Source organism: Nansenia antarctica, assembly GCF_963989245.1.
Source record: "Nansenia antarctica genome assembly, chromosome: 14".
Classification (NCBI taxonomy): Eukaryota; Metazoa; Chordata; class Actinopteri; order Argentiniformes; family Microstomatidae; genus Nansenia; species Nansenia antarctica.
In genome coordinates this window covers 12,341,341-12,358,031 of record NC_137684.1, presented here as the reverse complement: position 1 = coordinate 12,358,031, position 16,691 = coordinate 12,341,341, and the positions used below count along the sequence as shown (strand labels likewise).

The 16,691-nt window shown below is 44.5% G+C and overlaps 1 protein-coding gene across 1 annotated transcript; it reads left to right on the top strand.

Annotated features, from left to right (window-relative positions):
- Positions 1-1,541: 1,541 nt before the first annotated feature.
- On the top strand, positions 1,542-15,143 carry relb (v-rel avian reticuloendotheliosis viral oncogene homolog B; the record flags this gene model as incomplete). Its single annotated transcript, XM_080544586.1, has 10 exons — positions 1,542-1,581; positions 3,511-3,701; positions 6,118-6,465; positions 8,347-8,513; positions 9,643-9,734; positions 11,069-11,200; positions 11,521-11,625; positions 11,824-12,039; positions 13,970-14,041; positions 14,608-15,143. 10 exons carry the CDS (start codon positions 1,542-1,544, stop codon positions 15,141-15,143), a joined length of 1,899 nt encoding a protein of 632 aa, XP_080400712.1.
- Between the last annotated feature and the right edge of the window lie 1,548 nt (positions 15,144-16,691).

Here is a 16,691-nt window from a genome sequence, read left to right as displayed (position 1 = left end):
AGTACGAGCGGAGTGCCATCATCAGGGAAGGAGCTGAGAAGGCCATCCATCTCGCCTAGGAAGTCACCGAGCGGGCCTGGGGGGCGATAGATGACAACAATGTGGAGTTTGACCGGGGAGGAGACAAAAGCAGCATGAAATTCAAAGGAGGATATAGACAAGTGTGCCAGGGGAAGGACAGTATGTGACCACTTGGGCGAGATGAGGAGTCCTGTGCCTCCGACTCGACCAGAGGGTCTAGGGGAATGAGAAAAGGAGTAGGCGCCAGAGAGGGCTGCCGGTGTAGCTGTGTTTTCTGGTGTGATCCAGGTTTCAGTGAGAGCAAGGAAATTGAGGGCCATAAGAGATGCATAAGCTGAGATAGCGTCAGCTTTCCGGACCGCCGACTGGCAATTCCAGAGACCGCCTGCGGCGATAAAGTCATGGTCAGTAGAAAAAGGTGGGTAGATGAGATTGGAAGGGTTGCGAGGGGGGATGTAGCATCTAGGTGTCCTCCTGAGTGTCAGAAGAACAGGGATAGGGAGAAAGCACATTGTGGCAAAAGTATGTAGAGGGGAAGAGGGCTAAAGAACCAACAGAACTAGGAGTAGCTAAGCGCACTCAGTAGACCGGAGTGACTAGAGAAGACAGCAACACTACAAACAACTGGAAGAGAAGGTACTTAGTACCCTGGCTTCCTCTCAGGCCTTCCTCGATGGACTCCCACAGATAGACTCCCTTGTCTTGTTGTCACAAGTCTTGACTCCCACAGATAGACTCCCTTGTCTTGTTGTCACAAGTCTTAGTGTCAGGAGGCTCTCGCTCTCAGACAGGCCAGATATTTATGGACACTAGCAGGCTTGTAGCCACTCCCCACTAATGAGCACTAATGACAACGACTGACAGGTGTTCTCACTAGTCGCATGTATGCCCCAAATGGCCCCTGGTCTATTCAATATATACAGGAGACAGAAGGCTCCTCCTACTTGCAGATTAGCACCTACTTGGGTCAGAACTAGTGGTTTCACTAGACTTTATTCTGGCAGGCGTTGTCTTTTAAAATAGACAGTTACAACACTATCACTTAATAAACAACTTACAACTTTAAGCTTTTAAACTTAATAAACAACACAGGTATCCACTATTAGTAGTCCAGGTTTACTAGAAGTAGTCTTACTTACTCAGAATGAAGAGAGATGAGTCCACTGCTTAGGTTTCAAAATGTAAGTTGAGGTAAACACTAGATAAAAGCCAGCAACAAAAGTTGTGAGCTTTCTTTTAAAGATATCCACACTCTGCCACCCTCAAGTCCTTCGGCAGACCGCTCCATACTGGAGCCATAGTGGCTAACACCGGCCTGGCCATGGGTCTCAGACCGGACCCCTGGAACAACCAAGAGTGGCTCAAATAATTTGCTGCTGGTAGCGACCAGGTTTACAGTCTGGTTTAAGTAAGATGTGTGTCAGAAATGTCTCACAGGCAAAAACTAAATCCTGAATGTTCCTCAACTGTCTTTTGGGAAATATTAGTTCTCACCTTTCTCCAGAGTGAGATCCTGCAGTATGGCTTTTATGGCCAGGATGCACCAGGCCCAGGTGCAGGGTCAGCCAATCAGGACAGGTTTAGATGCTGGATAGAGGATAGATTATAACCGACACTCACCCCCCAGTGCACACCCCTAGAGGGCAGCACAAAATCAATATTGCTCTCGACAAAATGACATAATGTTAACCTCTAGTAGGCCTAAATGTCAAAAAAATTAAAGGGGGGCAATGCAGCAAAAATGCAAGGTATTTCTTTTCTAAAGACTTGTTTTTGCTTGCAAATTTACTTTATTTGCTTGAAACTTTAGCACACTAACTTTTTTAAATTGTATTGTTTATTATTGCAACATAAAGACACACAGGTAACATATTCCACTCTTCATCAATGGGACAACTATTGGCGTAATTTAGATACGTAAGTAGATACGTATACTGTGCGTAAAAAAATAATAAAAAATAAAGATAAACTGGCCACCAAGAGTTCCCATCAGGTCACACACAAAATCAAAATATCTAATAATAATAATAATAATAATATAATATATATAATATAATATATATAATATATATATATTATAATAATATATCAAAATAGGCTTGATTGAATGAATGAAACCTCTCCGTGGCTATCTCGTTGCTATGGTTACTGCCTCAGGGAGTTTCCCGAGCGGTGACGTCAGGGGGGTTTCCACCCAGCCAGACAGACAGACAGCCAGTCACATCCATCCAACCAGTGCGGAACTAAACGCAAAACAACGTGAACTCAGTAACGCTTGTTTTCTATCTACCCAATGCAATCACGAGCGCACACCAGTCCGTTTACACACGTACGCCACTTTTTTTTTAAAATTATCATCAAAACAAAATCGAAATAACGGGAAATTGGAGCATAATAAGGCTAAGAAATAAAGAAAGGGGATTCAGACGATTACTAATATAACTATCGCGGCGCGGATGAGCAACAGCAGACGTGATGGACTGATCCTGCCTGTCTGCACTCTCCTAACTGCGTGATCAAGTGTTTCCACTTCAGACACGAACATCTTTTCTTTAGCTTTGCGATGAGAAACATGAGTGTTCACAGCGGTATTTCAAGTAAGTTTTTTCTCTTCTTCGAAAAAAACAGGAACGGTCTGTGAGTGATGTAATAGTAGTGTAACTGACTGTCAATGTACTCGTTACCTTCACATTGGAACAAGTGAAAATACTTCTCCAATGTGGAACAAGTGAAAATACTGGTTCTCCAATGTGTTTCACTCAAGTCATCGTGGGGAACCTAGATGTCCTCAGCTGATGTGAACAGTGTCTGTCTGGATGACTTGTTGTGACAGGGCCAACACCCACTCCGCAGCCTATCACGTTACGTTGACAGTAGTGCTATCTATCCACTACGTTGTGATAGTAGTGATCCTAATGTGCGCTCTACTCACCGATTTATTTTGTAACGTTTTGTTCCCATGGTCTGACACGTTTGACCAATATCGCGCTGTTACATTGTCACGAAATGATGACATTCTTAGTCAGTTCAGGAAAATGTTCAATAGCTTAGGTGACGAAGCACCTATGTAAAACCTGATCGTTGATGGAAAAGCTGATTTCATTGGAGTTCATGACCTTACTCATATGTTATGTTTTCTCTTCTCTCTCTCTCTTCTCTGTTTACCACAGCAATCGACTTGGGTGAGTTAACAATTAATTCCATCAGTATTTGAAAATCAGTACAAAAATAACAAAACCATATTTGTTTCATTACATTGAGAGTAAGTTATAGACAAGGACTGCAATCCAGAATGTGATTTTCATGTGATTTTATCATTTGATTTATTTTAGATTTATTATTTTATGACACACACACACACAGACACACACAGACACAGACACGCACACACACACGCACATTTGACTATTTCCAATGTCCATCTATCCTTTGCATGTTTGCAGTTCATCTTGAGGTGTTGTCCTTATCATGGCCTCCCCTCTTTTCCAGACATCATTGAGGAGTTGATAACAGAGGACAGGGAGCGGACCTGCCAGTACCCTTCCAATTTCTGTCTCCCCGGACCTCCTCGCCCCCCTGTGGACCCTGATGTCCAGGCCCAGAACCACAGGGTCATGCCCAGGCAACCCCCCTCCTCTCCTCCTCCCCCCTTGCTGGTGGCAAGAGGCACAGCCTCCAGGGTGAGTACCAGGCCTTCACTAGATCTACATACTTCAGACAATGAGGTGTTAAAGGGGAACTAGCTCTCATGCCTTTTGATTGCTATTACCGGTAACAATGGAAGTGCAATCCTTCAATCGTTTTTTCAGTCACTTGCTTTGGTGTAAAGAAAGATGGGGCTGGAATTCATAGATGAAGCTCTGGATCCAAAGACAGTCCATAGACATTGAAATGGGTATAACTGGGTAATACTGTACTCTATCTCTCTCTCTCTCTCTTTCTCTCTCTCTCTCTCGCACTCTCTCTCTCTCTCTCTCGCACTCTCTCTCTCTCTCTCGCACTCTCTAAAAAGTGTGCCTTAACACGTTGTGTTGGCAGCAACTCTGGTTCTCTGCAGTTGGAGTTGAAGTTGTCCATGCTGGGTGTCATGTTTGTGTCCTAGTTGTCCATGATGTACAGTACAATCCAGGCAGGGTACCATACACCCCTTGGGGGCTAAGTCAAACTCAACTGGGCCTCTTTTTCATTCATGGTTTCTGTGCACAGCAGCACATATATCAGCGACTCAATTAATTTGACCCTTGACCTCACACTGCAAAAAGTAAATCTAAGTAAGATGAAATATCTTAAATCAAGGCAACATATGCTTGTTTTTTGTCAGACTGCGTTAGTTTTACAACATTTTTTACTTAATAAAAAATAATAATAATAGATTCTATTTTTAGCTGTATTTGTCCTGTCTTGTTTTGGTTTTACTTAAACTTGCACTATTATTTTGTCACTTGTATTTACCAAACGTTATTGTATTCTATATTTGTTCTACTTGAACATTTTCAATAAACATATTGTTTAAAAAATGTTATACAAAATAAATAAATAAAAAATAATAATCCTGTTCTATAGGCAGATCATTTGCTTATTTTAAGTAATATTTCCCCCATTTTATAGCTTCCTTCTTGTTTTTGAGAGCTGACTTTTTGCAGTGCAGAGATAGTGCTGTTGACCTCAATCAGCCTTGTGAACTCACAATGAGAACACTGTGGTTTGTGTATGTCTAACATGTATGTGAAACTGTTGGAGGGAAGAGAAAGAGAAAAAGAAAGAGGGAGAGAGACTGTTATCCATCACGCCCCCTCTGCATGCTGTGATCTCTTGCGAGGGAGGGAGGAGAAAGGGGAGGAACGGGTGACTTGGAGAAAGAGAGTAATCTGACTCCTACTTTCGGTTTGCATTCCCTTCCTTCTGGGAGCCCAACGCTCTCAGGGTGAAAGGTCACATTCCTTCTGTTTTTCTGCCCTTCTGATTGGTCCATAGATGCCATAGATTATGTCACCTTCCGGTTTCCTGAACATCCCCCTCAAGCTTTTGTGTAGCTACTCTGACTAACACCAGGCATGCCTAGACTATTACTCTCACTCACTCACTCACACAAACACAAACACACACACACACACACACACACACACACACACACACACATCCTGCAGCCAATGCTAGATAGCTAGGAACAAATGATCTCACACATGCTCTAGTGTGCATCCAGCTCTTTTTCTTCTTCCTACACCTATGTAGAGATAAGTTTGAGTTCTGGGACGGCTTGAAATAACAACAGGAGACAGCAGCACTGGCTCTGAGTCGGTCAGTTTCTCTTCCTTTGTTTGGTTTTGTTTTGTTGTGCTGGTGTTGTTGAGTCACCTTCCCTGTGCTGGTCTTTCAGACGGGCTGTAGATTTAAAGGTATGTAGTTGACCTCAGAGAGTTGGGGAGAAAAAGAGTGTGTACATTATGCATGATTTATTATTATTATTTTTGTGAATAACACAGTCTGTGGTTTATGTTGCTGTCTATATCAGTATATACAATATGAGCAATATGAGGTACTGTATTAATAAAGAGATTCTAGGCAACATGGGTAGAGAGAGAAAGAAGAAGAAGAAAAAAAATCTATAACAACGTTATTGTCCTCAACACTCTGAGAAGATGTTGGAAATGGAGACGGAAGTGGAGGGGTTCACCTCAGAAACGGAAGGGGAGGGGGTCTTTAGTTTAACGGTCATCAGAGAAGCCGTGTGGAAGGAAGACATGACTACATGCTCTATATGGTGCATTGTAATTACTGAGCGAGAAGATGTGTATTTTAGACATACCTTAGATATGGTGAAGACCAGAAAAAAAAAGACCAGATGTCACAATCTCAGATCAACCATGATGATATGATATATTCAGTTTCAACCACACAAAACAATCGGGGGTATTTAAACTTGTTTGATCAGCATTGTGCATTGTTCAATTCTGATTCTGATTCTCTACCGATCTTAGTTCCAGATGATCCAGGCCATGCCTAGTCTTTGTCAGGTGTTGCCATGGCACTTATCAGCGCATGGCCCATCAGAACTCTAACCAGTTTTATGTGGTTATTTCTCTGCTCCGTCCACAGCCGCCCTGTCCCTTCCCTCAGCCCCAGCACCCATCCAGCACAGCCAGGACAATGACGTCACCGCTCCCCGGCCGAGGGGGGGCCTCTCACACGGGTCAGGCCCGGCGTGGGAGCGGGTCCTCCGGCTCGGGGAGCTCCAGGGGCGCGGGGGCCGCGGGTCCTTCTCGGCAGGCCCAGACCACAGGCACGGAGCAGCTGGAGAAGATCCTGGAGAGGCCCAGGCTGGAGGTGGTGGAGCAGCCCAAGGAGAGGGGGATGAGGTTCCGCTACGAGTGCGAGGGCCGCTCGGCGGGGAGCATCCTGGGGGCGTCCAGCAGCGAGACCAGCAAGACCCTGCCGGCTATCGAGGTACGAGTCCTGTCTGTCTGCGCTGTCTTCAACACGCAGTATACAACGGATAGATCCGGTCCATTGTCTCTATTGGTCAGTTTGCGTTCCAGCCGTGCCGATATCCATGATATACGCACGGCTAAATGGAATGTTGACACATCTTTTCATATTACTCCGCGTTTGTATAATATTACCGTTATCGAAGTTACATTCTTACCGTTGCTTAGCAACCAATAAACAACTGTTCAGCTCAGCGGATTAATACACTTACAATAAAACATAGGTCCATTAAAATACATTAATTAAAAGCTTCTTTCTTCTGTGAAATATTGATAGATAAATGTGGTAACCGGTAACTCAAAGCCGTGGTATATGGTGGATATCGGCACGGCTAGGGGGTGTATATATAACGGCACTCCGCTTTGCGTAACCACCCCACTAGCTGTGCCGATATCCACGATATACCGCGGCTTCTCGTTCCATAATGCTTAACTATATGTTACCATTGTTTGGCACATAACGCTTAACTATATGTTTGGCACAGTTGTTTTAGAACGCACCTTGTGTCAGCGGGCGGTTATGTGGCTCAGTTGGTAGAGCGCAGCGCTAACAACGCTTAGGTGGTGGGTTCGGTTCCCACTGGGACCATATATACTGACAAATGTACACACTCACTGCAATGTAAGTCACTTTGGGTAAAAGCGAAGTCAGCTAAATGGCATATATTATTATTATTATTATTATTATTATTATTATTATATTATCAGTGTTTCGTTTCATTTACATTTACATTTTTGGCATTTAGCAGACGCCTTATTCCAAAGCGACTTACAATCAATACATTTGACTAAGCAAGTGAATCATCAATCCACCAGTCGTAGCAGGAAGAGTAATCTAGCTCAGGCCCGGGGCCATTGGCAGTCTCTGTGATAGAAGGAAAACCTATCACCTTCTTCTAAACATTAAAAACTATTTAAAATTGTTAAATATATGTACACTGGAGAAACAGTACAAGGGGGGCTATAGAAGTTTTAGGGGACACAGTAAAGGGGAAAAGCGGGTGTCTTCAGGAGACGCAGTGCTGGGGGGCAGTAGATGTCTCAGGAGGAGCAGTTAAAGCCCAATGCACACGGCGTGCGATTTTGTCGCACGGCAACATTCGATTGTCCATTCACACCACCGAAGTGAGTGGGTGTGAATGGAGAATCGAATGTTGTCCTGCGACAATATTGCACGCCGTGTGCATTGACGTGCGATGCGATATTGTCGCAGGACAACATTCGATTCTCCATTCAAACCCACTCACTTCGGTGGTGTGAATGGAGAATCGAATGTTGCCGTGCGACAAAATCGCACGCTGTGTGCATTGGGCTTAAGGTGTAACCTGAAGAGATAGTTTCATAGTCTGCAGAATGTGTCTCGGAGGGGGGGCCTGGGGGGGGGGAGGGTAGGTAGGTTGGTTGGTTGATGGAATGTACCCTCTATCCCAGAATAGAGGGAGTTCCCCCCAATGATGTTTTGCTACATTGTATATGTAGAGTCTTACACCACGTAAGGAGGCGGGGAGGTGGAGGGATGGAGAAATAAAGCATAACTGAAATAGAAAGTGGTTAAAACCTGGGGGATTACCCTCCCACACACACACACACACACACACACACACACACACACACACACAGACTACTATACAAACTGACACTCCCAAGAAGTGTGACAGTTGAAAGGAGGCGGTTGACCGAATTTGATGATGATTATTCAACTCAGTCTTTCGTATCTCTTTGTCCCTCATCGCCTCTTCCCACCCCGTCTCTCACTCCTTCCTACTCTCTCTTGCTTTCTCTCCCTCTCTTTCTCCCCCTCTCTCTTTCCCCTTCACCCCCCCCCCTCCCTCTCTCTCAGATCCAGGGTCCCATTCAGCACATAAAGAAGGTGACCATCACTGTTTCCCTGGTGACCAAAGACATTCCACACCGGCCTCACCCCCACTGCCTTGTGGGTAAAGACTGTGCTGAGGGTGCAGGAATCTGTGTCATCAGCTTTAACCCCAACACCAACCGACGTCACAGGTAACACCCCCCCATCCCCCCCTCCTCTCCTCCATCTCTTCTTTCTTCCATGTTTTACCCCCTCGCCTTCGCTGTCGTTGATGAGCCCAGACAGTTTTTCCAGGGTTCCCACGGGTCCTTGAAATCCTTGAAAGTTTGTGAAATTGAGAAAAAAAAATCAAGGTCTTAAAAGTTTTTGAAAATAGACATGGGTCATTGAAAGTGCTTGAATTCCCCTCTCTCTCTCTCTCTCTCTCTCTCTCTCTCTCTCTCTCTCTCTCTCTCTCTCTCTCTCTCTCTCTCTCTCTCTCTCTCTCTCTCTCTAAAAAAACTATATACTGTATATATTAAAAAATGTTTTACTTAGCTTGTCAACTAGTAAATAAGTCTCTGTATTGCTTAACTTTACACATATTTCACAATATATAGTTTTGCTGTGCTGTGGTAGAGAAGGCGAGAGACCATCTAGTGTTCACACATTCAAGCTTCTCTTTTTAATTGTTGTCTGTGAGCGGATAGTTCCTATTATATAAATTCTCATCTAGTTCTGTCTCAAACTATGCAGTGTTGGGTCCTTGAATTTGAGGGAATTGAGTCTTGAAAGTCCTTGAAAGGTGCTTGAATTTGATGTTTCAGAAGGTGTGGGAACCCTTTTTTAGTATTTTGCTTCCTTAGATAGGATACTGGTTAGTTGAATTTCGTTTTGTCAATGTAGCTTTAGGGCCCCATTCATTCTGGGAATATGTCAAAAAACACCTTGCAGACACGCCAATCCAACTCATATTATGACAATAAAAAACGTGTATTCTATCCCCAGGTATAACTAGGTAGTAGTAGGGATTACTCACCAAATCCATTGCGTTGCAATATTTTTGCTTGACTAGTGAGTGTGTCAATAATTTTCAATAATCAATTTTTCTGAATAAAAGTCTCAACATTTGATCGGTTGCCGACTTCTTCTCGCTTTCATCAGATGCTGTCACATATATTCGGTCTGGTCTTTTCCACTCACACTTTCTCTCTTGGATGTGCTATGTTTGGACAATAAAAACCCTTGAAGTCAGTTGTGTAAGCTATGAATAGCTGGTAACAGGGCTTGTGTGTGGCTTATTAAGGTAACAGGGCTTGTATGTGTCGGCGTATCTTTCAGTTTTGCTAACCTGGGGATCCAGTGTATCAGACGGAAGGAGCTAGACGCCTCACTAGCAAAGAGACGGAATCTGAAAATTGACCCTTTTAACAGTGAGTAGAACACACACACACACACACACACACACACACACACCCCAGTGGTTAGTGCTGTTCAAGATTAGGGAGGACTATTTTTATAAGCATGGCTTCATTTCTATGACAGCAGGTTAGACGACTAGCTGTCACTCATATTCCAGTTACCAGCTCAATGTAACATGGAAGGTTTAGGCTGTTATGATCATGTTATGATACCCAGCCTGGGTATGATCATTGGCTTTGCCCACCCAATAGCCACCATAGCACAACCTAGCCTAATACAACCTAGCCTAATACAACCTAGCCTAATACAACCTAGCCTAATACAACCTAGCCTAATACAACCTAGCCTAATACAACCTAGCCTAATCAGAGTTTATAACATAGGTTAACACGAGAAGAGATACGACTAATCAAGGTGACCTCGACACTTTCAATCTACAATACCGGCTCATCTAAATATCTGTACCTGTCACCCAGATCACTGTCATAGCAGCCAGATACAGGATCATCACTTTACTCCTAGAATTCCTTCTCGCATGGAATTAGGATATAGCCTAGCTTGGATACTTCGACGTATAACCAAGCCAAACCTTCATACCATAACTTCTACAACATCCACTACACAAGGCTTCAACACAAATTAACATTAGTTAAGAAACTCGGTGAACTAACGTGTCAGTAAACCTACAATTCCAATCCATCTTATTTTCAATCACACAAAGCAGTTTAGGAGTAGTTAACACTACAAGTAGTTAACCAGCCCGATATAAATATAATTTATATTATTATTATTATATAATATTATTTTGTTTTTATTTCTTTTGTTTTTATCTCATATCTAATTTATATCCCAGAATGTCCAGTGGCAGTAAATCTCTAAAAAAAAACATACCGTACCTTACTTTTTGAAAGAAATTAATGGGCTGGTTTCACAGACAAGGCTTAGGACTAATCCTAGACTAAAAAGCATCTTCAATGGAGATTTTACATTGAAAGTGTGATTTAGTCCAGGACTAGGCTTAAGCCTTGTCTGTGAAACCGGCCCAATATGTTCAGAATTGGTCAACTTTTGTCTTTCTCTTTGATTGACTGGACATAATGACCTACAGGGGCTGCGAGGCATAAACCTCCTACTGAATGGTTTGTGTTGAGGTCAATGTAGCTAGAGGTGGAAATACCTTCCCTATAGCTACACACTGATGCTACCTGGCTACTGTTGAGACTACTGTCCACCTTTATTGCTCAATAGTGTGTATAATAGAACAGAACAGGTTCTGTGTCCATGTTCTTGTCATGACAAATGTGAGTTGTGTGATGTTTGAGTACGAGTTCTGCCCCCCCCCCAGCGGGCCACTCTAAGAGCATCGAGGACATGGACATGAACGTGGTGCGGCTGTGTTTCCAGTGTGAGCTGGAGTGGGAGGATGGCAAGAGAGACTCTCTGAACCCCCTGGTGTCCAACCCCATCTACGACAAGAGTAAGATCCCCACCCTCCCTACCCAACCTCCACTGGAGCCACTTGACATTGAAACATGGCCCAATGTAGCCCAAAGTCTATTTCACATCAAGATAATGGAGTAGCAAGAAAACAAAAAATGAAGCATAGATCAGCTATTATTACAAGCCACAGTATAAACATACAAAGATAAGAGGTTAATTATTATATAAATGTAAATATAAATTCTGCAGGTTTATTGTTATGATCATTCTAAGAAACAGGAAACCACGAGAAATGTGCAGTACATGTACTTCCTCCCTGAGCAGCCCAGCAGGTGCTGACTCTGTGTGTGTTTACAGAAGCGACCACCACATCGGAGTTGAAGATCAACCGTCTGAACACTGTGAAAGGGCCCTGCACCGGCAAGACTGAGATATACATGCTCTGTGACAAAGTACAGAAAGGTGAGACCCCCCCCCCCACACGCACGCACGCACACACACACACACAAACATACACACACAAACACACACACACACACACAGGCAAACATGATCAATCAAATCAAAAGGGAAGAGGAACACTGTCCAAATGACGCATTGTAAGTTCACATGCTTTGTGTGTGTGTGCGCTTTTTAAATGTATTTTTTATACCCTCGTAGACGACATTGAGATCATCTTCAAGCGGGGGTCGTGGGAGGCGAAGGCGGAGTTCGCCCAGACTGACGTCCACCGCCAGATTGCCATCGTCTTCAAGAGCCCGTCCTACCAGGAACAGGATGTGGAGGAGGACGTGGTCGTCAGCGTCTTCCTGCGCCGCATCTCTGACCACATGGACAGCGAACCGGTTACCTTCACCTACCAGCCCGACAACGCAGGTCAGCTACTGCTGCTCACTACTATACAATACATGCAGAATAAATGCATATACATAAGTCCTTTGTCAATCACCTCATTGTATATGGTAGTTTGAGGATTATCTTCCTTCAGTATCTCTAATGTAGTAGGGAGATGGCATGTATCTCTCTCTATCAAGTATCTCTGAAGAACATAATTAGTATTTAGATGCTGATATGGTATGTAAACTAACGCCGAAAACCCACGTGCGACCTTACCTTACCTGTGTGTGGCAGAACTTTTGTTGGCCTTTTAACAGTGGAAAAGTGGAAAGGGGGAAGGCTAAAACACTTTGAATGGACTAGATAGGACTTTCCGTTCAAACTGAGGAATTTATGGAACGCCGGCTGAGAGGCACGGAATGTGCCCCAGAGAGGTGCGCCTGTTGCGGGCAGAGACACCTGCTACCTGGGGGGGGGGGTGCGCTTCAATGCGAACTTTGAATCACTTCCCGGAGTGCTATCGTCGAAAACGACACCCCCCCGCAACTGTAGGAAAATGGGAAAGATAACCAGCCTTGAATGGACTCGATACGGTTCTCCTATCAAGATCGACAGACCGAGAAGCAACGTTTGGGAAATATCTGACGCTTTCGTTTTCTAGGCAATGAATTTAATACACCCAGACGAGGTGATGCGCGCAGCAGGAGAGAGAGACGCATTTTCACTCTGCATCCCCGGTGTTTACAGTCGAAAGAAAAATTCCCATTGATTAGTTGAAAGGCCGAGGGCTAAACAACGTTGAATGGACTCGATAGGTGTTTCCAATCTGTAAGGTTTCATTTCACTTCATTATGAATAGTTCTGGGTTCAGTCTCTGCTGTCATGAGCGATAAAGACCAGTGCAGGTTTTAATATTTCGCAATCCTGCCAACGACACGTCATTTCACGTGACACAATGTTGCCGTGGCAAGAGAAAGGGAGAAATCAATGGAAAAATACTGCCCTGTTCTTTTAACTTATTAACATAATATAATTATAGTCTATGTGGGGTTGCTGCTTTGAAACAGATAGCGGAAGTGTTGATTAAAAAAATTTAAAAAATAAATATTTACAGATGTAGACATTGGGACTGTAGTCTATGTTGCTGGTAGATCATTTTCACGTCGGCCTCGCGCTGAAAAACACGCTGCATAGACGAGCCTTTTATTCTCTAGCGAGCGGCAGCAGCAGTCAGCGTGAGTCGTGTGTGAGAGTGTCTCTCACGCAGCAGGTGGGGCTGCTACAACCTGTTAGAATGGGCGCCTAAATGAGACTCACACGCAACACGTAGGTAAGGTTGACGCTTGCGGTGGAATTTGGCCGAGATCTGCCTAGCAAGCTGAGTAATAGGCTGGCTAGGTGCACGATCTCCACTACTTCCTGAAAGGCACCTTGCATGAACATATCCTGTCTCACTCTATTGGTTTAATTGATTAATCAGCTGTGCACTGTGTGTTCCAATAGTTTACCGCACAGCTGATTAATCAATTAAACCAATAGATGAGACAGGATATGTTCATGCAAGGTGCCTTTCAGGAAGTAGTGGAGATCGTGCACCTAGCCTATTTGCAGGTGGTGAGTATCTATTTCCCGCTCATGCTCGTATTGATCTTGATTTGCCACCTGGCACCAAAAACCAAAAAGAAGCGCCAGTAGGGCGAACGCCATACGTTGTTGTGGGTCTATCATTCGTGTCTCTGTTGAATTCCCTCTCAATTTTTCGGACCAATCTACTACCACGTCTGTTGCTTCGATGACGTATGTTACTTCGTTTACATAAAGGGCTGTGAGAAGCAAATCAGAGAAATAATTTATGCAACAATGTTGCAATCTCATCCACTTGCTCCAGGTCATGATTCGGATTTTCATGTGAGAACATGACCTAACATTAAAGGTTGTTTTTCTGTGTTTGTTTTGTGTTTTGTTTCAGATCCCTACGAGGTGAAGCGGAAGAGGAAGATCAAGACAGACATCAAGTTCACGGAGAGGTCCTGTGTGGCAGGCAAGGCTCACATTTCAACATCCCATATTTTAGTAAACAATCTCTATAAGAGAGTTATTTATAAAAAAAATAAAAAAATAAATCCTGGTTCAATACCAGTACATTATCGTCAATGAAAAAGATCCATAGAAAAACACTGACATCCAAACATCTCCTCTCTATCACATTCTGTGTGAAGTATTTTCTTATTAACACTAGAAGAGGCGTGAGGGGTCACGGTGACCCCTGTGAGTAAAAAAAAATCTTGCACTCTATCAAATTTCAGGACCCTCCTTTCATGACTTTTCCTAGATATGTGCGTTCTACCACCACCCAGTATCCTTACATTTTCAAAATCACTTCAGGATCAGATAGTATAAATCTGTTTTGCAGTTTTTCTGTGTAGGAAGCAGGCTAAAAAAAGAAGCGCCCTCTAGTGATCTCTGTGTGTAAATAGCAGATTTACATTGTAAAAAGGGTGTCTATTTGACCCCCAAGGCGGCTCTACTAGTAGGTAAAATAGGCACGGCTGTTGTAGTGTTATTCAATCCAATCTTCTAACTGAAGTCGTCCTTTGGTCCCAGTAGCTCAGAGTCTGGCTGGTGCTGAACCCTCCTCCTCCCAGCCATTCCCACCGCTGCAGCCGCCGATCTTCCCCTTCGCCCCGGCTGAGAGCCGGCCGGGCCCAGACGAGGACCAGCCCCCCTCCCAGCCTGGAGCCTCCACCATGGAGGAGATCCACTACAGCCAGCCCCAGGGAGCCGACCTCAACGGGGAGGACTGGTCCCAGATATGTCACGTCCTGGAGAACGTCTTCCAAACAGACCCTACCTACCAGGCCATGCTCTTCGACACTGACTTCGGTCACATGACCAACTCCAACTCCAACTTTGTCTCCGACAACATGGACGTGAACTTTAACCCGAACCACAGCGGGGTAGGCCAGGACTTTGGCTACTATAACGACCTGCAGTTCAGCCAGCTGGTGAACGAGAACCACCAGGCGGCTCCACTGACCGGGCCCCTCCCGCAGGGCCTCCCTGACTCCTCCCCTCAGGACCTGGGCCAGTGTGACAACGAGGGCGGTGTGCTGCTCCAGGTGAAGACAGAAAGGGACCTATGAGCGAGGGACTCATAGTCAGGCCCTGCCCCTCTACAGACTGACTCCTCCCTCTAAAGTAAGTCGTAGGCTTCCAAGCCTATTTTCCTACGTTCAACGGAGCGTACCGGAGCCGTCCAGATGGAAACAACACAAGTTGAGGCTGCCTGTAGAGCCTCGCTCTGGTCCGCCACTTTGACTGACTGACTCTCCTGTTACAGCCCTGGGGCATCCTCCTCCAGCGTTACTCCACAGGACACAGACGTTCCACTGACAGGACGGGCGCAATGTAGTTTGGCTGTAAAGGTCTCGCCAGTTTCACCTTATATAGAGTATACACCTGTACCATGAGGGCGGCTGTGGCGCAGGAGGTAGAGCCGCCGTCTAATGATCGCAAGGTTGGCAGATCAGCGGTTCGAGGCCCGGCTGGCCACATGTCGAAGTGTCCTTGGGCAAGACACTGAACCCCAAATTGAGTGGGCCGGCACCTTGCATGGTAGCTTCCCGCCATTGGTGTGTGAATGTGTGAATGAGAGGCTGTTGTAAAGTGCTTTGGATAAAGGCGCTATATAAGTGCAGACCATTTACCATTTATGTACGCGAAAGTGGATATTTAACTAAATTAATTGTAGGGTTAAGTCCACAAGGGGCCAGCTTCAAGAGCCACAAACGCTGTGTAGTTTCAAACGTGACCCTACGCCTTGTAGCTTAGTCAGGGTTTGTTCACAATGTCCACCAGTCTCTGGGCTTTGGGTTTGACTTCAAAGTTGAACCAGGCTAGGCTAGGCTAGGCTAGGCGAGGCGAGAACAGACAGAGACAGTGTATCTGTGCAGTCTCAAGTTGGACAATGACGTGTAATTCTGCCTGGAACTCCTTGAAAACATGGCCGTGACAACCGACGGTTATGAAATCCTCAATAAAACGTCCTATGAATTCTCTTTGACTAATCACCGCATAACACAACCATGAACTGAACATCAGTCAACCAATAGATCTCTCAAATACCGTCGTTATTTATATCCTGCTACATTTCCTGATTCAGGTACACGTGTCGAGAAGACATTCATTATTGTGCCTCCCACGATGAAGGCGGTTGCTGCTTCATGAGGTCTGTGAGAAGTAACTGTACGGCTCCAAAGTTCCTCTCTCTAGAAACTGCTTGAGCCTCTGTCACATGACCCTCGTAAATCTGAAGCCTCTGTCACATGACCCTCGTAAATCTGAAGCAGATGGATTTCTTTTTCTTTTTTTCCCAGTGCTGGACGAAACTGCTCAAGACTTCTCCTTTCAAACACAGTCTCTGTCTCACCTGTTACTACTTCAGTATATAATCATTCACATAGACAATAGAAGCTGGTGGACCATAGTACAAAGCGCTGTTTGTAGTAACCAGTGTTGTTAGCTGTAAATGCCATCCTGAGGTAATGATGTTAAACATTATTGCAGTTTGTTTTTTCCATGTCTCATTCCACCCTTCCCCACTGTAGCATTGTTGATTGTTGTCATGACTATTTCAAAGATTAATAAAATGACTATCATTTATTCTTTATCAGCATGATCTCAAGTCATTT